Below are 22792 nucleotides of genomic sequence, written 5' to 3'. Positions count from 1 at the left end.
AATGCTGCCTCTGTGTGGTGTTGAGGGTTAATTATTCAAATGTGCTGTTGGTGTCCCCTGGGAATCAGTTGAGTTTCAGATGCTGTTGGCTACATCATGTAGTACACATATATAGTGCTTCAAAGGAAGACCGTGTGGTATCATCAAAGGTTCTAGGACAGCTAAGGGTCTTGTGGTGAGATGTTTTTTCATCTGCCATGGTCAAGAGTGAACTTTCAATATTTACATTGAAGCCCATATACATATAAGATGAGAAGTCCTTCAAGAGCTCAAATAGAAATTTGAACATCTTCAATTCCATGATAACTTGGCAAACTCCATCTGCTGGAAAAGATTGAGGGGTACATTCAAAAGCTCCAGAACTGCAACTAAACAGACTTAACCTACATTATACAGTTAAGTAGGCTAACCTTTAACAATACATCATATGTAATGATATGTGAAATCTTAATCTGCAAAGCAAACTGGTAACTATTTCAAATCAATGTAGTAGAGCAAGTTAATCTCCTGTTGAAGAAACTAACGTTACTTGACAAGAACCAAACCTATACAGCATGCCATACAGAAGCATAAAATGGAAGTACTCGAGTATTAGGCTGGGCTATCTCAAATTGGTAAAGTAGCCCAACGTTATCTGAGTAAATGAAGTTGCGGTGAACTGCTCGATGCAACTGGTGCTCCACATGGTGTGCGCCATGTGGTTGATCAATGATGGAAACTGGCCCAGACCACGTGGTTCACATAAACAGCTGCGTGGGACATACTCTCTGTACTGTGTGGCCCACACAGTCTATGGTGGCCTGGCCATACAACATATTTACCTGTACCATTTATGAAACAGTCGACCATTTATTTCTCTGAACATTTAAAGTTAATAAAGTGAATGCCTTTATACTGTATCCCTTTAAATTCAGCGTGACATAGGCCTACTGTCTCCAGAGACAAACATTACTTTATAGATGCTTTAGCAACAACACATTACCAAAGTAGTTGTTTAGGTAGTTCACGTATGTATTCATAGGTAGGTGCAGATAAAAATGGTTTACCTCTTTGTTAATACATTTTGTGGGCTGTCTGTGGAGGCGATGCGCGGGCACGATGCAAATGCTCTACCCGTTGATTGGTGGAAACAGTCATGTGATCAGGTCGCCGCGAACGCGCAGAGCAGGAGAGTAACGAGCGCGGCTTCCACTTCTCTGTCTTTCCTGCCCAATGTCCCACCGAGTAGGCTGAGCCACGTGTATGCGTTAGCAATTTCGTTACTTGTCTCTCTAAACGTCCAGTTCTTTGTGTTTCACTGAAACACTCAACAACACAGCGCCATGGTGAAATTAGCGAAGGTAAGACCAAGTGACGCATATTTGACTGTTTAAAGTGTTTGCATTTGTGGTCGAAAGCTCTGTTGTTACGCGTGAGGCCTTTGCGAATAAATTGCTGCGTTTGTGTGAAAAACGGAAGCGACACTGGGGGGAAATGTCCCGCTGGTATTGCATTAAAACGAGTAATTACGCAGTTAATGAAAGATTATGTTTGGTCGAAAATGCACGGTGAAATTGAAAGCGATCTAAACATTTAATCTAGTCCGAGATCGGCCATGTTTGTACCCATCTTTGGTTTTGTGGCCTTGCCTGCTAACGGTTAACGCTGCCGAGTACTCAAAATGGCATTCATGCGCGTTCTCGATTTTAAGCATAGATTTTAAGAGATTCATAGACTGCGTATTTAATGTTAGGGCGCAAATGCTGGGTAACTAATATCAACATTTACTAATTATTTGAAGATGCGAAATGTATGTACTAAGCTAACTAACGTGTAGTGAATTAGCGCTAGCGTGTTTTAATAATCCAAATGCAGAGCCGTAGCGCAAGTGTATTTCCTTCGACTTGTCGGCACGACGTATAACTTGTGGTTCACCTTGCTTTAGTTAACATAAATCGTGTGAATTTACGTGTATTGCCTTTCCTCGTGCAGACTATCTGCTCAGCATGTGCTTAAGAGCCCGTCTCGAAAAGGCAGAATTAGCCAACATGCTAGCAGCCCGCCCGACCTCCTGAGGTCCACGTGGGTTGTGCGCCTGCTCGGTGTGACACACGAGGTGGAAAATAAAAAACCCGAAACCGAGTGAACCAGATTACCGCTCAGACATGTGGCGATTACTAAACGCGCACATGTTTTACCCACGCAGATCATTTTTACAGTGATTTAAATAATTCATTTTGGCGTTAACTTTGTAACCGATGGTGGAAACCCCCAATGTTACTCAGCACGCGGAGACCGGATATACGGGGTTTTGTCCTGCGCTAAGTCTGTGATTTGACTAGTATAATCAAATTTGTGATTTGTTTTTAAGTCTATTTTCCCTCTTGTTTCAGGCAGCCAACAAGCAGGCAACTCAGAAGAAGAAAGCCCCCCCACCCCCCAAAGAAGTGGAGGACGAATCTAGTGAAGAGGAGAGCAGTGAGGGGGAGGAAGAGGTACATTTAATCATGTAATAGTCTTTACGGGAATGTAAAGTAATAAAAAAAATGTAGATTTCATTAATGTTTTTCTTTATTCCAGACTCCGCCCCCTAAGGTGGTAAAGAAAGCACCAGCGAAAGCTACCCCAGTTGTTAAAAATGGTGCTGCTGCCAAAAAAGCAGAAAGTGATGCGGAGGATGATTCAGGTAAGCATCAGAATTCAATTTGGGATTTTTAGAGATTTATATAAGAAAAATCACAACCTCCATTAAGTAGCTGTTCTGGTGCTTTGATTGTACAATGTTCCTCAGAAGTAGCCTGTATGTGTCACATGAGTCGGCTGAAATTTACATTTTCCAGCTTATATAAATAAAAGGTATAAATCAACATTTTGGGTGAGATAATGTATTTGTGTAGGCTGTCTAAATGTTGGTTCGCAAAAATCTCCACTTATTGTTAATGATGGGTAGTTACAATCTCATAATACAGTTAACAGGAATTAATTCCAGTGAAAATGACAATGATATCATGTCTGTACAGAGTATTGGTCAACTCTCTGAGCACTGTTCTGCTTTGTTGACCAACAGAGTCTGAAGAGGAAGCCCCCCCACCAAAAAAGACTCCTGCAAAGGGTAAACCTGCAGCAGCCAAGGCAGCTGCTGCAGAAGAGTCTGATGATGAGGAAGATGGTAGGACCTTAAATGTTGTATTGCTGGTGTTCTTTTAACAGTTGTTTATTTGTAATGGCTTGTTTTCTGAAGCTAAATTGTAATGCACCAGTTCATCATATAATTGGGTTGAATAATTCCATTTGGTATACTAAATATTATATTTTGTACCACACCCTCCATTTCTTGACACACATGTGGTTGCGCAGTGCCCGTGTGTGTAAAACACGGAGGAACAATAAATGCAGTGCTATGTCTTCGGTATCGGTGTGTGTTATCGTCTGCCGGTTCTATCCTCAATCGCTGTAACATTCTGGCCTTTTGTGGAATTTCAAGGGAGATTGGCTCTGTAGATTAAAAAAAATATTATTTACCATGCATGCCCCTTTTTTGTGTGAAAATTTATGATTCTTGTGTGTATTTGTCTAGATGAGTCTGAAGAAGAGGCCCCACCACCCAAGAAAGGAGCTAAATCTGCTGCCAAGGCCCCAGTGAAGGCTAAACCTGCAGAGTCCTCTGATGATGAAGATGAGTCCGAAGAAGAGGCCCCACCTCCTAAGAAGGCCGCACCAGCCAAAAAAGCTGCAAAGGCTGCCAAGGAGGAGTCTGAAGACGATGAAGAAGATGGTTAGAAAGCCCTTCCTTATTTTGAGTTTATCTGAATGGTTAGAAGTACCAAGTCAATGTGTACTTCCTGACTTGTGTGTTGCAGTCAGAGAATATATGATGATCAACAAGGGACTTAATACTGATTTTGTATGATGTCACCTTCATTATGAATCTGATGTTGGCAGGTGGTCAGTGGTTGCATTTGGTCCCGTTGACTCTGATAATGACTCTAAACAATGCTTGTGCTTCTCCAGAGTCTGAGGAAGAGATGGACACCACTCCCGCTCCAGCAAAGGCAAAGAAAGCAGGCATGGTCAAGGCAAAGGAAGACTCTGAGGAGGAGGAGGAGGAAGACGATGATGAGGAAGACGACGAGGATGATGAGGAAGATGATGGTGAGTTTTGGTGATGAACATATGAAAAAGTGGTTCACCCGCCAAATTTTGGCCCCATCATTCTAACTTGCACTCAATTTAATACGGAGTATCATTTCTTTAAAGGTGCATTTATAGTTTTTATTTCATTTTTAAATAAAGTAAATTACACCAGGAACAGATGCCATATTGATGAAGGCAACTAGAAACTGATACTAGTGTTTTTCAACTAGTTAACTGAAGCATGTTAAACATGCCTTTAGTACGGTTTAACCCAATGTGTCTGTTCTGGACTTTCTTCCGAATTCGTCTGAATTCAACATTTTGCAACACTCGTGTCTTTAGATGCCCTAGTGACTCCTGCAAAGAGGAAGGCAGAGGGCAAGAAGGACACACCTGCTGCCAAGAAGGCAAAAGCTGAAGGCGAAGGTAGGAATGAAGCACTGGCCCCTCAATCAAATGTAACATTTCATCATAATGATCAACAAGGGACTTAATTCCGATGTCACCTTCATTATTCTGAACCCGTCTGGCATAATTGGTACTGTTCAATGCAAAATATGAAACTTGATTGTAATTTCTCTCATTTATTAGGGTTCTCTCTGTTTGTTGGAAACTTGAACTCCAACAAAGACTTTGATGAAATCAAAGAAGCCCTGAGGAAATTCTTCACCAAGAACAGCCTTGAGGTCGCTGATGTCCGGTTGGGTGGATCCAAGTAAGCGATCAATGAAATGATAGATCATCAGTACTTGTTTGTAATACACAGAGGTGTTTGTGGAATATCTAAACTCAGGGTTTAGTTAAATTGAGTGCTTACATATTCTCAAGTTATCTCATTGTGAATTGAATACCATAGTGTTTTTTGCCTTCTGGTAGATTTTCTTTTCATATTGCAGACTTTGATATATTCTCAAACTGAAATCTTCGTGTAGATGCAAAACAATACATTGCATTCATCTACTTTCTGTCTCATGACTAATGACTCATGACTTTCTTCAACAGGAAATTTGGTTATGTGGAATTTTCATGTGAGGAGGACATTCAGAAGGCACTGGAGCTCAACGGCAAGAAGGTCATGGGTCAGGAGTTGAAGTTGGACCGGGCCCGAAGCAAGGACAGCTCACAGGAGGGCAAGAAAGGTAAAACAAACTGCTTTCATCTGCCGGTGTATGTATAGGAAAGTCAAACTGGGATGTTTCCCGGCGGTCAACTTGAGAAATTTCTACATTTACACTTAAATTGCCACAAGCACCTCCATTTCTTGACATGCATGTGGTTGCTCAGTGCCCCATGTGTGTAATATACGGAGGAAAAAGAAATGCAGTGCTATGTCTTCGGTACCGGTGTGTGTTATCGTCTGCCGGTTCTATCCTCAATCGCTGTAACATTCTTACATTTACCGCGAACATCCAAATTGTGAATTCTATCAAGACATGTCTGAACTTGAAATTAATAATTTTTCAGACTATTGAGAGGAAGCCGGTCCCAATACTGACATTGCCATTTGTTCCCACAGAGAGGGATGCACGGACACTGTTTGTGAAGAACCTTCCCTTTTCCGCTACCGTCGAGGACTTGAAGGAAGTCTTTGAAGATGCCGTTGACGTCAGGTTACCTCCAGGCCAGAACGGTTCAAATAGAGGGTAAGCAGAAGCCAGCTGTTAATAGAGAAGTAAATGTTAGTCTGGACGATGTTGCTAGGGAGAATATATAAGGAACACAAAGGAAGGTTAGCTTCTAGGACTCACGAGGAGTGAGTCCTAGAAGCTAACCTTCCATGAGCATCCAAGCTGTGATGGAAACAGACTTACCCATATCATCACAATTACGAAGGCATCGCCATTTTGAAGCATCAACGTGTCTGGGTTTTGTTTTCCAGTACGCAAACCTGCCATTCATGACCAGCACTCAGTATGTCTCCTTATCATGTTCTAGCGAAGTCAATTATTTTTCCCTTATGACAGCATTGCCTACATCGAGTTCAAATCTGAGGCTGAAGCCGAGAAGATGCTGGAGGAGGCTCAGGGAGCTGATGTACAGGGGAGGTCCATCATGGTCGACTATGTTGGAGATAAGAGCCAGAAAGGGGGAGCCGTGGGGCCAGGTAAGCTCCTTAGACACCTTGTAAAGCTATGTATGAACATATCATTGGGATGAATAATTCCATTTAGTATACTACCTGTTACATTTTAAGAATACGTTGTACCACACCCTCCATTTCTTGACACACATGTGGTTGCGCAGTGCCCGTGTGTGTAAAACACGGAGGAACAATAAATGCAGTGCTATGTCTTCGGTACCGGTGTGTGTTATCGTCTGCCGGTTCTATCCTCAATCGCTGTAACATTCTGGCCTTTTTGTGGAATTTAAAGAGATTATGCAATACTTGCTGTGATTAGAGCTGCATGTTTATAGTAGGGAATCAGAAGCAAAGCCTGAATTAAGTCTTTCGTATTCATCTCACTGTTCTCCTGTCTTCTTCCTGTCCCTGTAGCGGTTGCGGCAGCAGCAGCCAGCAAAACACTGGTGGTGAATAATCTCTCCTTCACTGCCACAGAGGAGGCTCTACAAGCCACATTTGAGAAGGCCGTCTCTATTAGGATTCCACAGAGAGATGGCAGACCTAAAGGGTGAGTGTTTGTAATGTGTGCAAGGAGGGTTTTACATTTTAGGACGGTCACTTTTCATCTCTAGAATCTCAAACTGCGACACCTTCTCATGAGCTCCTCTTAATCGTACCTGTGATTTTGTATGGATTCGCACGAGAAGCAGAGTGAATGTACAGTGAGAACAGGCTCACCCTCTAATTGGGGTGTTTCTTATATCTATTGTGCAACAAGTAGAATTTAGGAATCATATTACGCTGCCTTGGGCTGTGTAGTCATATTGCAACACCCAGTCTGGTGTGTTTACTCTCTCCTAATGGCATGCATCTTTTCTTAGTTTTGCTTTTGTAGAGTTTGAGACTACAGAGGAAGCAAAGGACGCTCTGGAGAACCTCAACAACACAGATATTGAAGGTCGGTCGATCCGACTGGAGTACAGTCAGAACAGTGGCAGAGACGGTGGCAGGGGAAACTCTGGTAGGTCTGCAGATGTTACCATGTGCATCTGAACTGTGGTCGTGTTGGGATATCCTAAAAAGAAACGTGTGTGTCAACATGAAATTCTGTGACGATGAAGATAGTCGAGTCCTGATCTGGTCTTCTTCCCATGAGACTTGAGCTTGATGAAGGATTTTTATTTGTCCAGATTATGATCACTGTGGATCAAATCTTAAAGGTCCATGAAAGCCGTAGTTTTAATGATGTCCTCTTTGCAACCAGGTCCAACAAAAACCCTCTTCGTCAAGGGTCTCTCTGAGGACACAACAGATCATACCCTCAAGGATGCGTTCGAGGGCGCCGCAGCAGCCAGAATAGTCACAGACAGAGAAACGGGGTCATCAAAAGGGTGAGTTTGGTGAATTGTAAATACTCCCTATAGCCATTCGCTCTCCTCGTGAGTGGATTCGCATGAGAAGTAGTTTAACCGGCAGCTACCTCAGTGGGTGTACAATCAACACAATCATGTGCTGATTGGAACTCAAAGCATTGTGAAAAACTATCCTAAATTAAGTATTGTATAATTTTACCAATTTGATCTGATTATTTAAACCATCACTTTGTGTCATGTTAACATTTTAGCCATGTTGGTCAGAAATCTTTTTTTAATAGTTTACATGTTGAAGTATGACGACGCCCTGTCCTTCTGCCTCCCCTGCAGCTTTGGCTTTGTGGACTTTCACAATGAGGATGACTGCAAGGCGGCCAAGGAGGCGATGGAGGAGGGTGAGATCGATGGCAGGAAGGTGACCCTGGACTACGCCAAGCCCAAGGGCGAAGGCGGCTTCCGCGGAGGTCGCGGCGGTGGTGGATTTGGCGGTGGCGGCCGTGGTGGCAGAGGAGGCTTTGGTGGTCGCGGTGGTGGTGGTGGCGGCAGCTTCGGGGGAGGTTTCGGCGGTCGCGGTGGCGGCAGAGGAAGAGGCGGCCCCCGTGGAGGCGGAGGTGGACGTGGACGCGGTGGCTTCGGAGGTAAAAGCTATTGAATCAAAGGACACCAGCTACTGTTTGGTCAGTTGCTAAATTATTTCATCTTAAATTTCATTGTTTTTGATACCGTAACAAAAGTTAAGGTGTTGATCAACTTAAATGTTTATAAAAAATAGCTTAGACTAGATCAAACTTGGATCAAACTAGAACATTGTGAATATGTTGAGTTGAAGATGCCGAACAGCAAACTAAGTTTCCCTTTTGTCATTCCAGGTGGAAGAGGTGGCGGTGGATTCGGAGCCAAACCCCAGGGGAAGAAGACTAAGTTTGATGACTAAATCGTCTGTTTTACTTTTTTGAATGGACTCTGGTTTCATCACTTTTCAGAGCTTTTGGACATTCCAGAAAGCGTCATTGATATATATTTAACTGTTAATGGGCATTTTAGCCCTTTATTTAGACCCTCAAACCTTCCCCACCACCCTTGTGTGCCAGAATGGTACTTTTGACCTTCTCAGCTCGAGAGCTTTGTGTGAGTACTGAATGTCCCGAATGCAAACCTGCACCTCTCGCCCTCATTAGCTTACTTGTTTTTCCGAAGGAGTAAAATGGAACGGGTCTGGCAAACGAGTTTGCTGTGAAAAATACGCTTGTCTTTGTCAGATACATTGTGTAAATTTAAACAGTTTGTATGATTTCATTTTACCTTTTGTAAAAAAACAAAAAAAAACTCGAAAGATTCACTTGTATCCATATGTTTTGTTTTTATTTCGTCATTTGGTTTGCTTTAGTTGGCAAGTTTTACTGTAATGTGCAAAGCAGATTTTGATAGCAGATTTGAGTCAGTGGTCAAGAGTTGGGTGTTAAGAAAATGACAACGGTGTTCTGTCATGTTTGTTTGGTGGGGCACAGTCAGTGTCTGAGTCGGAGGATGAAAAACCTCTCGTCTATGTAACATAAAATATTTGTAGTGCATTGACTAATTTTTATTTTTCCCCATTTGAGAATCTCCAGATTTTCACGTGATTAAATAAAACCTTGTAGGTGGTGATTTTTAAACGCCTGTCCTCATTGCACCTCTGAAGCGTTGAATAAGTATGAGCAGGGTCTCACTCGCTTTAAACACCTGTGGACGCTTCTACATCAAATGCAATGCAACATAACATCACTGCAATAAATTATAGTTTGAAGACCTATCAACCTGTTGATTCAACTCCAAATTCTGGAGACTGATTTATGGTGCTGTTAAATTGTATTGTGTTGCAAGGTGTTTACAAAGATGCTCGCTGAAATGAATGAGAATAGAAATGATTAAGATGTGTTTATATAAATGGATTGGGTTATAATACGCCTAAAATACTTGTATACAAGCAACCATGGCAGCTGAAATATAACTTAGCCATCCATAGGATTTCCGTCCATCAATGAGCCATTTTACATTGGCTGGGAGCACAAATCCACTGTTTTCCACAAGGTGGCAGTGTCCATTAGGCATCCTTCATTTGTAATGGTTTCAGACGATTAGAGTTCTCCACATGGATCACTGCGTGTATGTATGCAAGTGAGGCCAAATGCTCATGTCCTACAACTTTCTGAGGACTTCAAATTACTTACTGTAAATTCTGGTGGTTAGTAGCTGCAAACAAAAGTTACAGCGCATGAGTTTGAGAATCTTTAGAAACTAAACTTTAGAAGCTGAGTGTGCTATAAACCTGTGATTTTACATTTTGGTAGTTTAGGGGTGAGTTTCCAAAGCAGATTCAGGAGTATCCTGAGGAACAAAACACATTTAACTGCAGTTTCTATAGCTGCCAGTGTGCTTGCACGGTGCTGAGAATGTATCCAGAGGGAGATGGATGCACATAGACAGACGACAAATTTAAACGATTGCAGCATTTATGTGCTGGCAAGTGGGCGAAAAATATGTATATATTATCAATGTGCGATGTCTGTATACAGGTTAAACTGGTACTATAAAATGTTGGTCTTCATATTGTATTCCTGATCAAAAACAGGCCTTAGTGTGACTATGGGAGCTGCTGGGCAGGCCCCTCGTCAGTGACACTACCGGGGGGGGGCAGTATGCTGTCATCCCTCGGTCCCAGTAGCTGAACAGGGATCTTTGTTCGTGAAGGTGCCTGGGCAGGAGGCACTGATGATGGCACCACTGACCATTTAGAGATGTGTTGCACAGTGACGGAGGTCATGTCAGCTGTCTGGTATGCCCTGTGTGCTTTCTCGTCTATTGCGGAGTTCACCTTTTTTTGTTCATCTCATGCTTTATAGTTTCTGTCCGGTTTCTTCTTCTTGTTTTCCCTATTTAACATATCTAGCTGCAATTGTCTAATCGTAATTCATAGTGACCATATTAAGGAGAAGCTCTGTTAAATGAAGCTTTTTTTCATCATAATAGAGGCTGTGGGAGATAATATGATTGAGGTAATGATACAGCAAATTTACCTTATAATTAGACTTTATGTTATGTCAAACATGAGTTCATTTCATGAAGCTTTGACGCTAAGTCGCCCGGGCACTGCGAGGAGGAAAGGGGACAAAGACTGATGCTTTCTCATTAGTTGAGTAGCTGATCTAATAGGACCCTCTTTAAATGGGAGTATACAGCTCACAGTCCTCACAATGGATCTTTGTCAAGGACATGGTGTCCTATAGCACAGATGTACCACCAAGTCGCCTTGGCCTCTCTTCCAGTGTAACACAGGGAGTCAGGGACTGCACTCTCTTTATCAGCTGCGTGGATATGCAAATAATTCATCCATTTTACTGTTACCAAATGTATGTAATAGAGCAGAACATGCTGTGAGCTGTGACAGTGACCGTAGTTTCATCGCTGCCAGAGAATAATGCCTGCGTAAACTCATTATTGCCGTTGATACACCCTTACAAACACTTCCATTGTTTCCAGCATGCCCATTCTTGCAGACGGGGATGAAATAGTGGACGTTAAATCAAAAGGGCCCTTAATGTAGCCCCATGTTGTGCGAGTCTTTTAATCTCAAACCAGCCTCACAATGGAAGTTGTTTGCAAAATATATTGTTGAATACCATGGAATCTGACATTTACAGTGATGATTACAGACATATTTGCATACCAGCGATGACCTCTCAGTTTGGGCCGATGAGATGATGTATTACCTTACTGTGCTGACTGAACGGCTCAGTATGAGGAAGTCACATGTAAACACAGCCTGCATTTACATGCCTTTCATTGATAGGCGGTGACTTTGACATATTTTTAACATTTTAAAACAAATTTTTTGCATTTGCATCTTACAGCAGCTCGCCATGCAGGTGAGCTATTGGTTGTCACATGGTGTACACACACCTTCGGGCAGACTCGGGCCTAACTGCGCCCCCGTTTCCATTCTTTTTGCTAAGCTAAGCTAACCGGCTGCTAGCTCCAACTACAGATTTACTTGAAAGACATGACAATCATAACTCTCGGCAAGAAAACAAATACACATGCTTTCCCTAAGAGGCTGCTTGATGTAGCTTCGAATTTAGCAAACAGAAAGAGTGATATCCATCTTATCATCTTACTCTCGGCAAGAAAGTGAACGAGTGTATTTACTAAAATGTCAAACTCTTCCTTTCACTGCAGCATGGATTGTTAGGATTGTTTTCAAGCATTATACTGCATATTGGTCACAAGCTTATTATTCATTTGTAGTGAACGATATCAGTTTCTGCTCAGCCTCTCATTCCCCCCCATACACTGTTTTCTACTGTTTGTTGAGTTCTGCAAGCTGTTTTTTTCCCCCAAATTATTGCTGTTTTTGCATGCTTATATGCTTTTTGAAAATAACATGTCCTATCCTCCAGACAGCCATTGGTTGTTATTTGTTTCTCCACAAGACAAAGGCCCACTTGAAATGTGATGATTTACATCATCCACCCACTAAACTAGACAATTGGATGTAAAATCACATTTGGTGATCTGGAACACTGTGTTTTGTAAAGTGATCAGCAGCAATATAACTGCATTAAATACAGTTCACATGATTTGTAACAGCTGAGATAACATGCAGGGCCTAAATGAGATGTGCTGTGATGCCTGAGCTGATGGAGAAGCTCTCGTCAGTCGCCTGTAAGCTGAGGAATGTTCTTTTTAATTTCAACATTGACGGCGCTCCAAGAGGCCTTTGAAGCAAATAGAGGGCTAGTGTGAAAGCCTGCAGCTCCTTCCAGCCAACCCCTTTGACCAGGCTGACATCAAAAGCTTCCTCCAATTAGTGTCGGCAAACAATCAGCTCCTGGTCTGCAGGCCGGTTGGAACGCTGAGTGCGGGCTCACATTCAGTCAAATATCCTCACTAGAGTGGGACATTTACACTCGATGACAGTAGATTTTGGCTGGTGGTTGACAAGTTAATTCTTCCGGCCACATTGTCTGCGTTTTTGAGGCTGGGAAAATAAAATCAGTATTCGCCCCACGACAGTACAGCAACAATTGTGTGTCCTTCAATGTAACTCTCTGTTACTGGCACATCTTCTGGCTGTGGGTTTCAGGTTCCTCTCTAGTTACAGGTTTTCCCAGACACACACACACACACACATACAGTACACGCTTTTTTGTTTCAATGAGTTTAACTACAGTGGCACTACTCTCACTGTTAACTGACATTCATAGTGCACAATATCTGGGAAGAATGTCCTTTTATCAAACAAACAAAAAGTTCTTAAGCTGCCACAAGTTGCAATCCAATTTCAAAATGAAAGTAGGATTTGGTTCCTTCTCACAAAGGGAAACTCCTGTTTCTTTGAAGAATTCACTTCCACCAGGAAATGTATCGCGATGACGTGGAAGTCTGATTCCCCCACTCTCATCGACAAATGGTCTGTGGAAATGAACAATTGTATTCCTCTTGAAAAAATTACATATAGTCTCAGAAAAAAATGTCATTTATTTTTGAAAATCTGGCAGCCTTATTTGGAGTACATGGGTATAACACTAACAGCACCATAGGACTGTAATTATTTAGAGCTCCGATTTACAATATAGTCATTGCATTCGCCTTTGTGTTGTGTTACTTTATGCACCAACCTCTTTTATTCGTTTGGGTGGGGGGAATTATTTATTTATTTACTTCATTTAATTTAATTTATTTGTGTTTAGTTTTTTTTTTTTTTTTCTCTTAACTTGTTATGTAGTTGTTTGTAATGTTTAATGTTCTGTGTTCTATATGCTCTCTTGCATTGTTAAAATAAAATATTTAAAAAAAAGAATTCACTTTCACCAATAAATTACTTGTCACCCCAAATGTCACACCCTTATGTGGTCAGTATCTTTACCCCCAGGACCCAGAAAAACAGGAAATTTGACCAATTGGCTTACAGCTGCTAATGATACAAGTACCCGATTGCTTGCTGTTGCTTCTGCCCCGTGTTCTGATTCATTAAACTGTCTCTGCAACGTTAAACCTCAATGGAAACATAATCTTTGACAGTCAACGATGTGGCCGACCACACTGGTGAATGGAAGCTGCAACAATAGAGATGATTAAGCACATTTTCTTGGATAGGTTGACTCCATATCCCTTGCTCATTGTGTTTAAGCTTCTGTGTTGGCAATTGCACCCCTCATGGAACACAATATTCAGAGAAGTTCCAGTTTCTATACGGTTTTATTGTTTTTGTCCAGGAAGAGATTGTGAGGAACAACAGAAAGGTGTTTTGTTTTGCCCCTCTTTGTCTTTTTTGGGCCAACTTAAAGCTCTCAACAATACCGTCACTGTTCCCTGCAGTATCAGTCTGAGCAGTTTTGCTCTGGAAACTGAACATAAACAATGTGAAATGTCACACAGAGTCGGGAGCTTTCTGAATTTCAGTACAAAATAGACTGTAGGTTGAAAAGAAATATTTCCCATACACAAAATAAAAGATTTGTGTCACGTTTCAAAAAGGATGTTCTGCGAACTTTCTAATGCAGCAGCCTTTTATATTAAAACATAGGAACTACGGAAGTGAAGCTCTTTAACTTCTTCTCCCAGGCAGAGAGAGAACACGGAGCCCACTTGTGGCTTAAGTTGCTGAACATTGATGCAATGAACACGATGTGTCTTGTTTTGAGTGCACCATTGTTACCGTATGACTGTTGGAGCATATTATGCTTCCGTGACTGCTTATTTGCGTAACTGATAACCACACGTCAACACTGGACACTATTGTTGGAACACCCGATGTGGACTTTCACACAGATGTTCGATGCTGATGACGGCCAAACAGAAAAGCAACCGATCCGGGACAGAGTTTCAAAGACAAATGTACTTTTATTGAAAAAAGTAATTTTTATGAATTTTATTTACAAATGAGACGTACATTTTGATTTTCATATATTTACATTACCTCGACATAATCATCACCCGCTACACCCACGACATTATTGAACATCTAATCATTGAACATCCCATTAATATGCTCACCTGACGCTTTCAATTAAATACCCCCATCCCACATTTGCCCCCTTTTATTAGGGATTAAATTAACACGTCATATACTCGTACCAGCAATAGTTTTAATTCACAGTGTCATTGTAAACCCTCTACCGAACCCATGTCAAGTGTATCAGCACATTCAAATCCATAGACAGCAAACATGTGACAAGTGTTGTTTTTTCCAGCAGTGTAGGAGTGGTAGATGTCCGGATCAAGTCAGTCACATCCCCGCCCCCCCCAAAAAATGCCTCTACGTAACAAAAGTGATTGAAATCTTACTTCCATGTCCTGCGTATGAAGATAATGGTTACACTGAGAGTAGAATAGGTGACCATTGATGAAATCGAAACATTGTTTCGGCCCGTATCAATGAGGTAGAGAGAGCTGTTTCATTCTCTCACTCGATGTGAGGCCACTGCAGCATGCACTGCTCCGAGTGAAGGCGATGTGTGAAACTATGGAACACATACAAACCCAAGATGGAGGCTAGGCAGCATGTGCAGTGGCTTTTGAACCTCAACACTTCGGCGCACCAACTAACAGTAACTGCCCTTTTATTTTCAAAATGAAACTAAACCAAACATAATTTTCCGTCCAATTTAAAGGCACTATATGCCCCTTACACAAATAGATATTCATGCTTCTGTTTGCTAATGATCCTCGTAATAATTTAGTACCCTACATTTTTGAAGTGTATTCACATTAATGGTGTCCTTAACGTCGTTGTCTCTGAATCTGCGTGCTGACAGTGTGAGTTCTTCAAAATGACAATATAAATACACAATTCTACAACTTTTACAAACTCTGTATAATTTACTTGACTTTTGAGAAAACTCTTCCAAAAAAACAGCAAAAACAGAAACATTTACATATTGTCTATGGTCCCTCTCCACATAAAGGAGGGTTTACCGGGCCCTCTCATGCATCCTAGTATCCACAGAGGCACGGCTCAGCTCAAGCTATAGGATCTCCACTTTCTGCGAGCAGACAAGGTCACTGTTGACCAGATTCCACATGTGCATGAGGTCCGACGGGAGCAGCTTGTGCACCACGATCATGCTCTTAAAGAAACAAGGTTCTCGGTTCAACTTGCTGCTCTTATTTTTCACCAAGCCGAACGTCTTAAAGGCGTTGTGCTTTACAGGAGTGACCTGAAGCACCTGCAGACACATGCCCAAGAATACGTCATCGATGGGGTAGAGCTCCAGGGTGTCTGCCACCAAGTGAAGCCTCCTTGCCAGGGTCCCATCCATCAGAAAACCCCCTCCACCAGCATACGGAGGGTAGTGTGTCTTATGATATAGAGCCTGGGGGATGTAGTATTTGTTTTCCTTTTTACGAATGGGCTTAGCCTTGAAAATCACATCCCCCACAAACAGGTTCGTTGCACTTTTGCTGCCTTCTAGAAACTCAAAGATGTTCTCCACGCTGACAAAGACGTCGTCGTCCCCCTTGAAGACAAAGCGTACACTGGGGCAGTACGTGTGGAACCACTTGAGGAAGTGAGTCTCCTTAAGCGTGAGGTTGAAAAAGCTATCCAGGAAGTCCCACTGGAGGATATCCCTGTAGATGTGGTCCTCGTACTCCACTAGCTTCTGGTGGTGCACTCTCTCTGCCACACTGGAGGGTTTACCAAGAAGGAAGAGGAGCTTTATTTTTTTGCCGTCAACCACCTGCTCTTTGCCCCAGGTTTTGCGGATGACCTCCCTTCGGTCATGCTGGGTGGCCACAGATTTTATTACCATGAGCAAATATACATCCCCTGTGCACTTCTCTGGGTGGTTGAGGCACATGGGAAAGTAGCGGCAGTGTCGATAAAGCATGAACTGCTTGAAATTGTCCTCCAGGCCTGTGAACCACTCCTGACTTGAGAAGTTGAGGTTGGAGGTACAGTTGGAGCTGGTTACATCCCAGGTTCTGGCTCTGCTGTCCTCGGTGATCCTGGGCTCGTGCGCTTTGGCCCGAGCTTTAGGCACTGGCTGGCGTTTGCCAGCCTTCCAGAAGTTTTTCATCCCGAGGAACGTGTGAATTTTGCCTTCCGAAGCAGCTCCATGCTCCGCTCCCCCGGAGGCTTCCATGCGAGCCAGCCTCTCGAGTTGGAAGGGAGCCCCCATATTGACGCTTCCTCTCTGGACAACAGTCAGCGCCACCACAGCCAGAAAGAACATGACACTCGCCCTCTTGTACACCCTCCAGCGGTCTCTGTTGATCCTCCTGGGGAAAGACAAATATCACAGAGGCCAGTCAGATTCAGCAAATTCAATTATCAAACTCAAATACCGACTGATAGACGGAAAGCTGAATATGAAATCGTACTAATATCATGTTGGACCGTTTTGATCGAGTTCATATGCATTTATGTATATTGAGAAGTAATTTAGTTTGTCAAACAATGACCTCTGCCAGTCATTGAAACATGGGATCAAACATTAGTCAAGGAAGTGGTTTTGTTGAAGGATTTTCTTTTAATCTCGAAACCAATATAACTGCGATAGGTTGAGGAGTAAGAATAACACACCAGATAAAACACCAGCATTTTGTTTTTTTGCAGTGGACATGCATCTGTCTCAAAGAGGTGGAACAATAAACTGGTAAAACCAAAATCAATAAAAAAGGTATAAAAAACAACAACAATACTTGCTGTTTCATGTACAGCCAGCAAAGAGGGAACGATTGTCATCACAATAGGTTCCCACACGTTAACATGATATATATTTGCTGTTCTTTGTAAAGCCACTGCAAAGCAAGTAATAGGAAAGGTTGACATTGTACTATGATCACTCTGTGCTTTGCCTGTAACTATTTTTTTGCATGCACTGTATAATAACAATATAATGTGTAATATAATAAGACAGTCAAATGTGAATGTTACCTCCTTACATGTTGTGATGGCCTTACCATCGTTTGCTCTGAAACAAATGGCGTGCAGCAGAGGTATGTTGTCCGCTTTAGTTTTTAATGTGAAGTATCACTTGCCACTTCCCAAACCAGTGTCACACTTCTGGAAGAATACTTGGAAGTTACTGAGAAAGCGTAGGAACCCCTGGAGCTTCTCACATTTCTACCGTGTCATGTCAGGACCCCAGAGACACTCCCAGGGGGCCAAGAAGGAGAGCCGCCCCCCCAAATAACTAAAAACAAGACAAATCCTGACTAATTCTGGAACCACATTAACGGCTCATTATTCTGTCCTTCTACTTCATTTTTTTGTGTGCTAAAATAAGCTCTTTAATTGAGGTAAAATATCGCTCACTTAATGTACAGAAGCACTTTCTTAAGTAAGAATCTTAATGAGTGACTTCAGGAGTTTTACGATTTGTAGTTCATGCCTCAGCGATCCAAGAGAGGATGGACTCTGAAATAAGCATGCTGTGGAATTGTTAATCTTGCCTACAATGATGAAGACGCCACTTACATTTTCTCGTGTGATTTCGTTGATCTGAGACTGTTGCGTGGAGACAATAAACCAACAAAAAAAACACGATTATGGAGCCCGGGATCGCTTGAGTTTATGTCGCTTTGGCTGTTGGACAAATTGATAAAAAAGTCCCTTCCATGGAAAAAGTCTTGTTGATATGTTGCTGGAGAGGAGCGGGGACTGCCTGTGTCTGCTGATGCAGATGCGCGCGGTGTGGTCTGCGCTGCTGAGGACTGCCCTCGCGCCGGCTGAAGTCCGGCTTTAAAGGCAAGGCTGCAGCTGCGTAGAGATCACAGACACGTACAGGATGTGGCGAGGAGCCAATAGGGAGGAAACGCACAAAGGAACATGCACGGTGCTCCATCATTTACTGTTCCCCATGGCAGAGTCAACATTGCATTTCTTTAGTTTCTCCTGCATCAGTAGAAGTCGGATTTTTCCGTCTCAGAGAGATTATTATGCAACCTGGATCATTGGTTTGGTGACATTTGTGTGTAAGCGCAGCATTGAGGTGGATCTATTCTGAACCACGTTATATAGAGCTAATAGTTGAATCTATAACACTGTACCATATTGTAAAATAGTCTGCATTATATGAAGTGGAAGAAAATGCAAATATTCAAGTAAGGAACGTATTTGTGCTTAAGTACAGTACCTGAGTTACGCACTTGCATCGCTGTTAAAAACTCACCCTACTTCTCCAGAGATGTACATCAATAAATCAACAATTTAACTTGAAACTGATTACATAAGAGAAAACTTTGTTATTTTCATTCAGTGTGCCAGAGGTGAATAAAGACCTTTATAAGAACCAGCATTTAAAAAAAGAAGAAGATATGTCATGTAACAAGCGGAAACTGTAAGTTACCCGTGAACATGGAAGTTCAAATAGAAATCGGCAGTATTTGACGAGTTGGGAATGAGAATGTGTTGCAGCAGCAGACATACAGTGGGGGCCAAAACAGAGCAAAAAAAAAAAGGAGATTCATGTAATGTTCCTTTGTGTGTCTTGGATGTGTGGGTAGACAGTTGTTTGCTGCACGTTCGCCATACACAACGATATAAGCAGGGATATGGTGATGGTTTGTCATCTTGTTTGTCTGCTCTGAAGTGGCCCCGGTTTGACTGATACAGCTTTAATAAGTGAAGGCAAAGATATGAAGTGACCAAGCCACCTCAAATGAAAAAGTCTTATTTCAATGTGTTTTACAAATGAAACAGACACAATATAGGAATACAGTATTCAAATAAATAATAAGGAAAGAATGGTGTCAAAAGTACTTGCACAATGGAAACTTAAGGAAGTGGAATTGTGAATTGTGAAATTTCTTAGGTTTAAAAAAACTGTTGGCCCCCAACAGCCTAGATGACTAACAGAGCCATGATTCACTTAACTATTGGTGATATTATTATACTGTGGGCTTTCCGGTATGCTACTGACGTCAGCAAGAGGTCCTGGTGTTAAGGAGCAAACACCGCGGGTCTTTATCAGCTCCCCGGCCTTTCACAGACATTGTGTAACAAAAGGATTTCAAACAAAGGATTTCAAATGCTTGACGGCCTATAAAAGTGACACGTCATTTGATGTGTCACTTTTATAGCCAGGTTGTTGGAAACAGTTGTCCGAGAAAGGTTTCGCTTTTGATGACTTACAGATCTTATCTATTTACTGGAAATCAAAAGCAAGACCAAGTTTGGCTTTCTCTTACAATCTGAGAAATCACACCAAAATATGAGTAATGCACTGTAAACAAATATTGTTGATGTTTGATTTTCACTCTTGTGGTCTCTCAGACGTGAAAACAAATGCGGACTGCACACCTGTCACCACCACAAACGCACATAATCCTTGTTGTGGCAAACAGTACTCTTCCACCTCTTTATGGTCTGGGGAAAGAACAACACAGTGTCTCTCTGAGCTTCAAAACAGGATTTTTTTCAATCCGAACACAGCTGCGATCCAAATTTTCTCCTTCCTCTCCTTCTCTCTCCATTTCCTGCATCCAACCAGCCATCCTTCTCAGGGCCATGTGCATCCTGTTGCCTGCTGGCTGTGTTTTTTTCCCCCGTTTTGGTTGTTTTTTTCCCTCTCTGTGCATTCAGGCTCTGCAAGTGCTGCAGAGGAGTGAGGTGGTGATGGATACCACGGCCCCTCATCTTTCTCTTGGCTGGAAAGGCAGCGATTGTCACTGATGTTTGTCACTGATGGCATCAGCCAAGGAAAACTAAGTCCTAAGAGCACAGGGAGTCAATTTCACATGTGGCTGGTGTCAGGATATGACCAAGTAACTGCAGTTTTGTTGATTTTCATGTTACAATTTAAATTTCTCTTCTATAAGTTGAGCTTCCTTGACAAATGTCAAAACTCCACGATATGACAGTTTTCAACTGCAACTGCATTGCTTCCCCATAGCATTGGTTTTTTTATCATTTAAAAAAGGGATTGTTCTCAAAACGCCTGTCAAAAGATCAAAACCAAACTATGAGAAGGTTAATGATTACCAAAGTCTAGGAGCGTTCCCTATCTCACGAAACCTTGACATCTCACAATAAATGACAATGGAAACGAGTTGGGAAATCTTTATCGTCAAAAGGTGAAATGACACAATATGACCCACCCACGTCCTTCCCTGCATCACTCCACCTTGATAATGTCCCAATCAGCTGCTCCCTTTCACCTGTTGGTGTGATTTATTAGTATGAGGCAGTCAAGGTGGGCCGGAGGGTTAGGGGTGGTAAGAAAAATAGACTGTTACGAAGAAACGGAAAACTTCGCCGCTTCTTCTGGCTCAGAGGAAGTTTATGCTAATCCTTTGTTGGGTTTAACACACCTGGGGACTTGGGTGAAGATTACCCTTTGGTCTGCCCGACTCTTGTCAAGAGCCCGAGTGGGATGAACGAGCCTCAGAAAGTTTGCGTGTCCCTCCTCCTTTAGATAAGTGAGGGGCCCTGGCTGCTATAACTCCACAGTCATGAAAGAATTTACTGCTGGGGAAGAAGACGTGGCTTGAGGGGATCTTTTTCTTCCCCCCTCGCTCTTTTCCACTCAGCCGTCAACTGCGGATGTTCGTCTCTGAAAAGGCTGATAGAACAAAGGCGATGTGATAAGGCTGTGTTATGAATGTCCCTGTCAGCTTTGGCTATAGGTAAACACCAGCCCCCTCTTTAAAGAACCAGAGGCCCCTAGGGTTAAAAAAACAAAATTGAATACGGCCATCAGCACCTAGCTACAAAAGGCAATCTGAAATACCCCTTATCACTCAAAAATTGAATTAATTAATGCAGAATTCTTGCTGATTTTGGCAACTAAAGTTCCTGGCTTTGGACGTGCTGACACACCTTAGTTAGTTTCAAATACATTACTGATTTAGGCCTGAAGAGTCCCTTCGGCAGAGTCACAAGAAAGATATGAATGATTTACGTGATGCTGTTTTGGGAAACCTGGTGTGTTGATTGTGTGATGATTGGCATCTTGCAGCATCAAAACGAAATAATCTTAACTCCCATTTACTCACTATAGTGTCTGAAAAAATGCCATTTTGGTGTCAGAATATTCAGAGGATATGTGGCTTATGAAACATATTTAATTCGGTGGCTATGAGGCAAAATAATCAATCATAATATGTGTTACTTCTCCCATTTTGAGTTAATCGACTCAGGACCTGCAGCTACTATCCATCCATGTCACACAGATACAGAAAACTGACAGTCTCCTTTCTTAATGGTCTCTGAGTTGACTTTAGATTATTAACTGTTGTTTTCAATTGAGAGAATCAACTGCCGCGCTTAATTCTCGAAACGTTGGCGTCGTCACAGACAATGAACCCTCGGTGCATGCAGGAAATCCCAGAGGAAAGCAACCAGCGTGGCTTGCTGTTAAACCGATGCAGCTGTCATCTGTGACAGTGAATAATCTGTTATCCCCTTCCTGTTCAAGAATCAACAGCCTTAGACAAACATTTACCGGTACTGTTTCCCATAAAGTATGCAGACCCCACAGTTCAGGTTTGTTCGAGTGTGTGCACACAGAAAAAGTGTACGCGCATTCATGCTAAAAGTTAATAGTTTGTGAGGACATTCCTGAGAAGGTCAGAAATGTAAAAGGTGAATTCCAAATAAGTTTTAGTCTTTGGTCTGTTTGATGAGAACCCTCTTTAACTTTGACAAAAGCTTGTTTTTGAACATATCCAAAGCTCTGACAAGAATGCCTTCTGTCGATATGTAATGATTTCTTTTTTAATGAACCTGGAAGGAAAGACACACAGCTTCAAGTGTTTACGACAAAGGGGAAGCTGTGGGGGTCACCTCTATCTATCCGGTCAAAAGGACCAGTCAAGGGGAAACCGGAGGTTGAGGAGGCAAAGACGCTGAAACGCTGTCATTTGTTGGTTGGCTTCACCTTTTATCAGTGGAGCACATGGCCGTCTACTGATAAACAAATCTGAAATGGGTGCCACTGATCCTGATGCCAGTTAGGGCTCTTCAGTAGAGGATGCTCCTGTTGTTGAAGATTTGTCTTAAAAAAAACAAATCCCAAACTGGGTCTTAGTTTTGCAGCTTTGGTCAACATTATGAGCACATTTTCTCACCAGATTATTTTTAGAGATACAAGGATGTGGTCAGTTTTCTCAACATAGCTTTAAAGGAAATGCAGAACAAGTTGCTCAACAAGTCTCCAGGTCACTGAAACACTTTTTTTTTTTTTACAAGTAAAGTCAAAGTAGAAGGTTTTATTACATAATCTTTCCGTGCAAATTTAGAAAGCTGTTTTAGTTCAAA

At 42.2% G+C, this 22792-nt stretch overlaps 2 protein-coding genes across 3 annotated transcripts; one reads left to right on the top strand and one right to left on the bottom strand.

Moving 5' to 3' along the window:
• Positions 1-1203: 1203 nt before the first annotated feature.
• On the top strand, positions 1204-9203 carry ncl (nucleolin). 2 transcript variants are annotated; one of them, XM_079267829.1, is made up of 16 exons: positions 1204-1340; positions 2373-2474; positions 2560-2665; positions 3047-3148; positions 3557-3754; positions 3991-4131; positions 4456-4539; positions 4705-4828; positions 5116-5252; positions 5630-5756; positions 6078-6217; positions 6608-6743; positions 7057-7196; positions 7440-7566; positions 7879-8186; positions 8418-9203. In XM_079267829.1, the coding sequence occupies exons 1-16, from the start codon at positions 1323-1325 to the stop codon at positions 8480-8482; spliced, it is 2055 nt and encodes a 684-aa protein (XP_079123955.1). In that variant the 5' UTR covers positions 1204-1322; the 3' UTR covers positions 8483-9203. The 2 variants fall into 2 exon arrangements, with proteins under 2 accessions (XP_079123955.1, XP_079123956.1); XM_079267830.1 differs by having other exon boundaries at positions 7879-8225.
• Positions 9204-14511: 5308 nt separating this feature from the next.
• On the bottom strand, positions 14512-18226 carry b3gnt7 (UDP-GlcNAc:betaGal beta-1,3-N-acetylglucosaminyltransferase 7). Its single transcript, XM_079266998.1, has 2 exons — positions 18011-18226; positions 14512-16809 (listed from the first exon to the last, which is right to left on the bottom strand). Coding segments are annotated over exons 1-2 (1257 nt in total). The 5' UTR covers positions 18013-18226; the 3' UTR covers positions 14512-15554.
• Positions 18227-22792: the final 4566 nt, after the last annotated feature.

Source organism: Melanostigma gelatinosum (genome assembly GCF_949748355.1).
Source record: "Melanostigma gelatinosum genome assembly, chromosome: 4".
In the NCBI taxonomy this organism is placed as follows: Eukaryota; Metazoa; Chordata; class Actinopteri; order Perciformes; family Zoarcidae; genus Melanostigma; species Melanostigma gelatinosum.
Note: the sequence above shows the minus strand (reverse complement) of the source record. Positions and strands in the feature narration are given on the sequence as shown.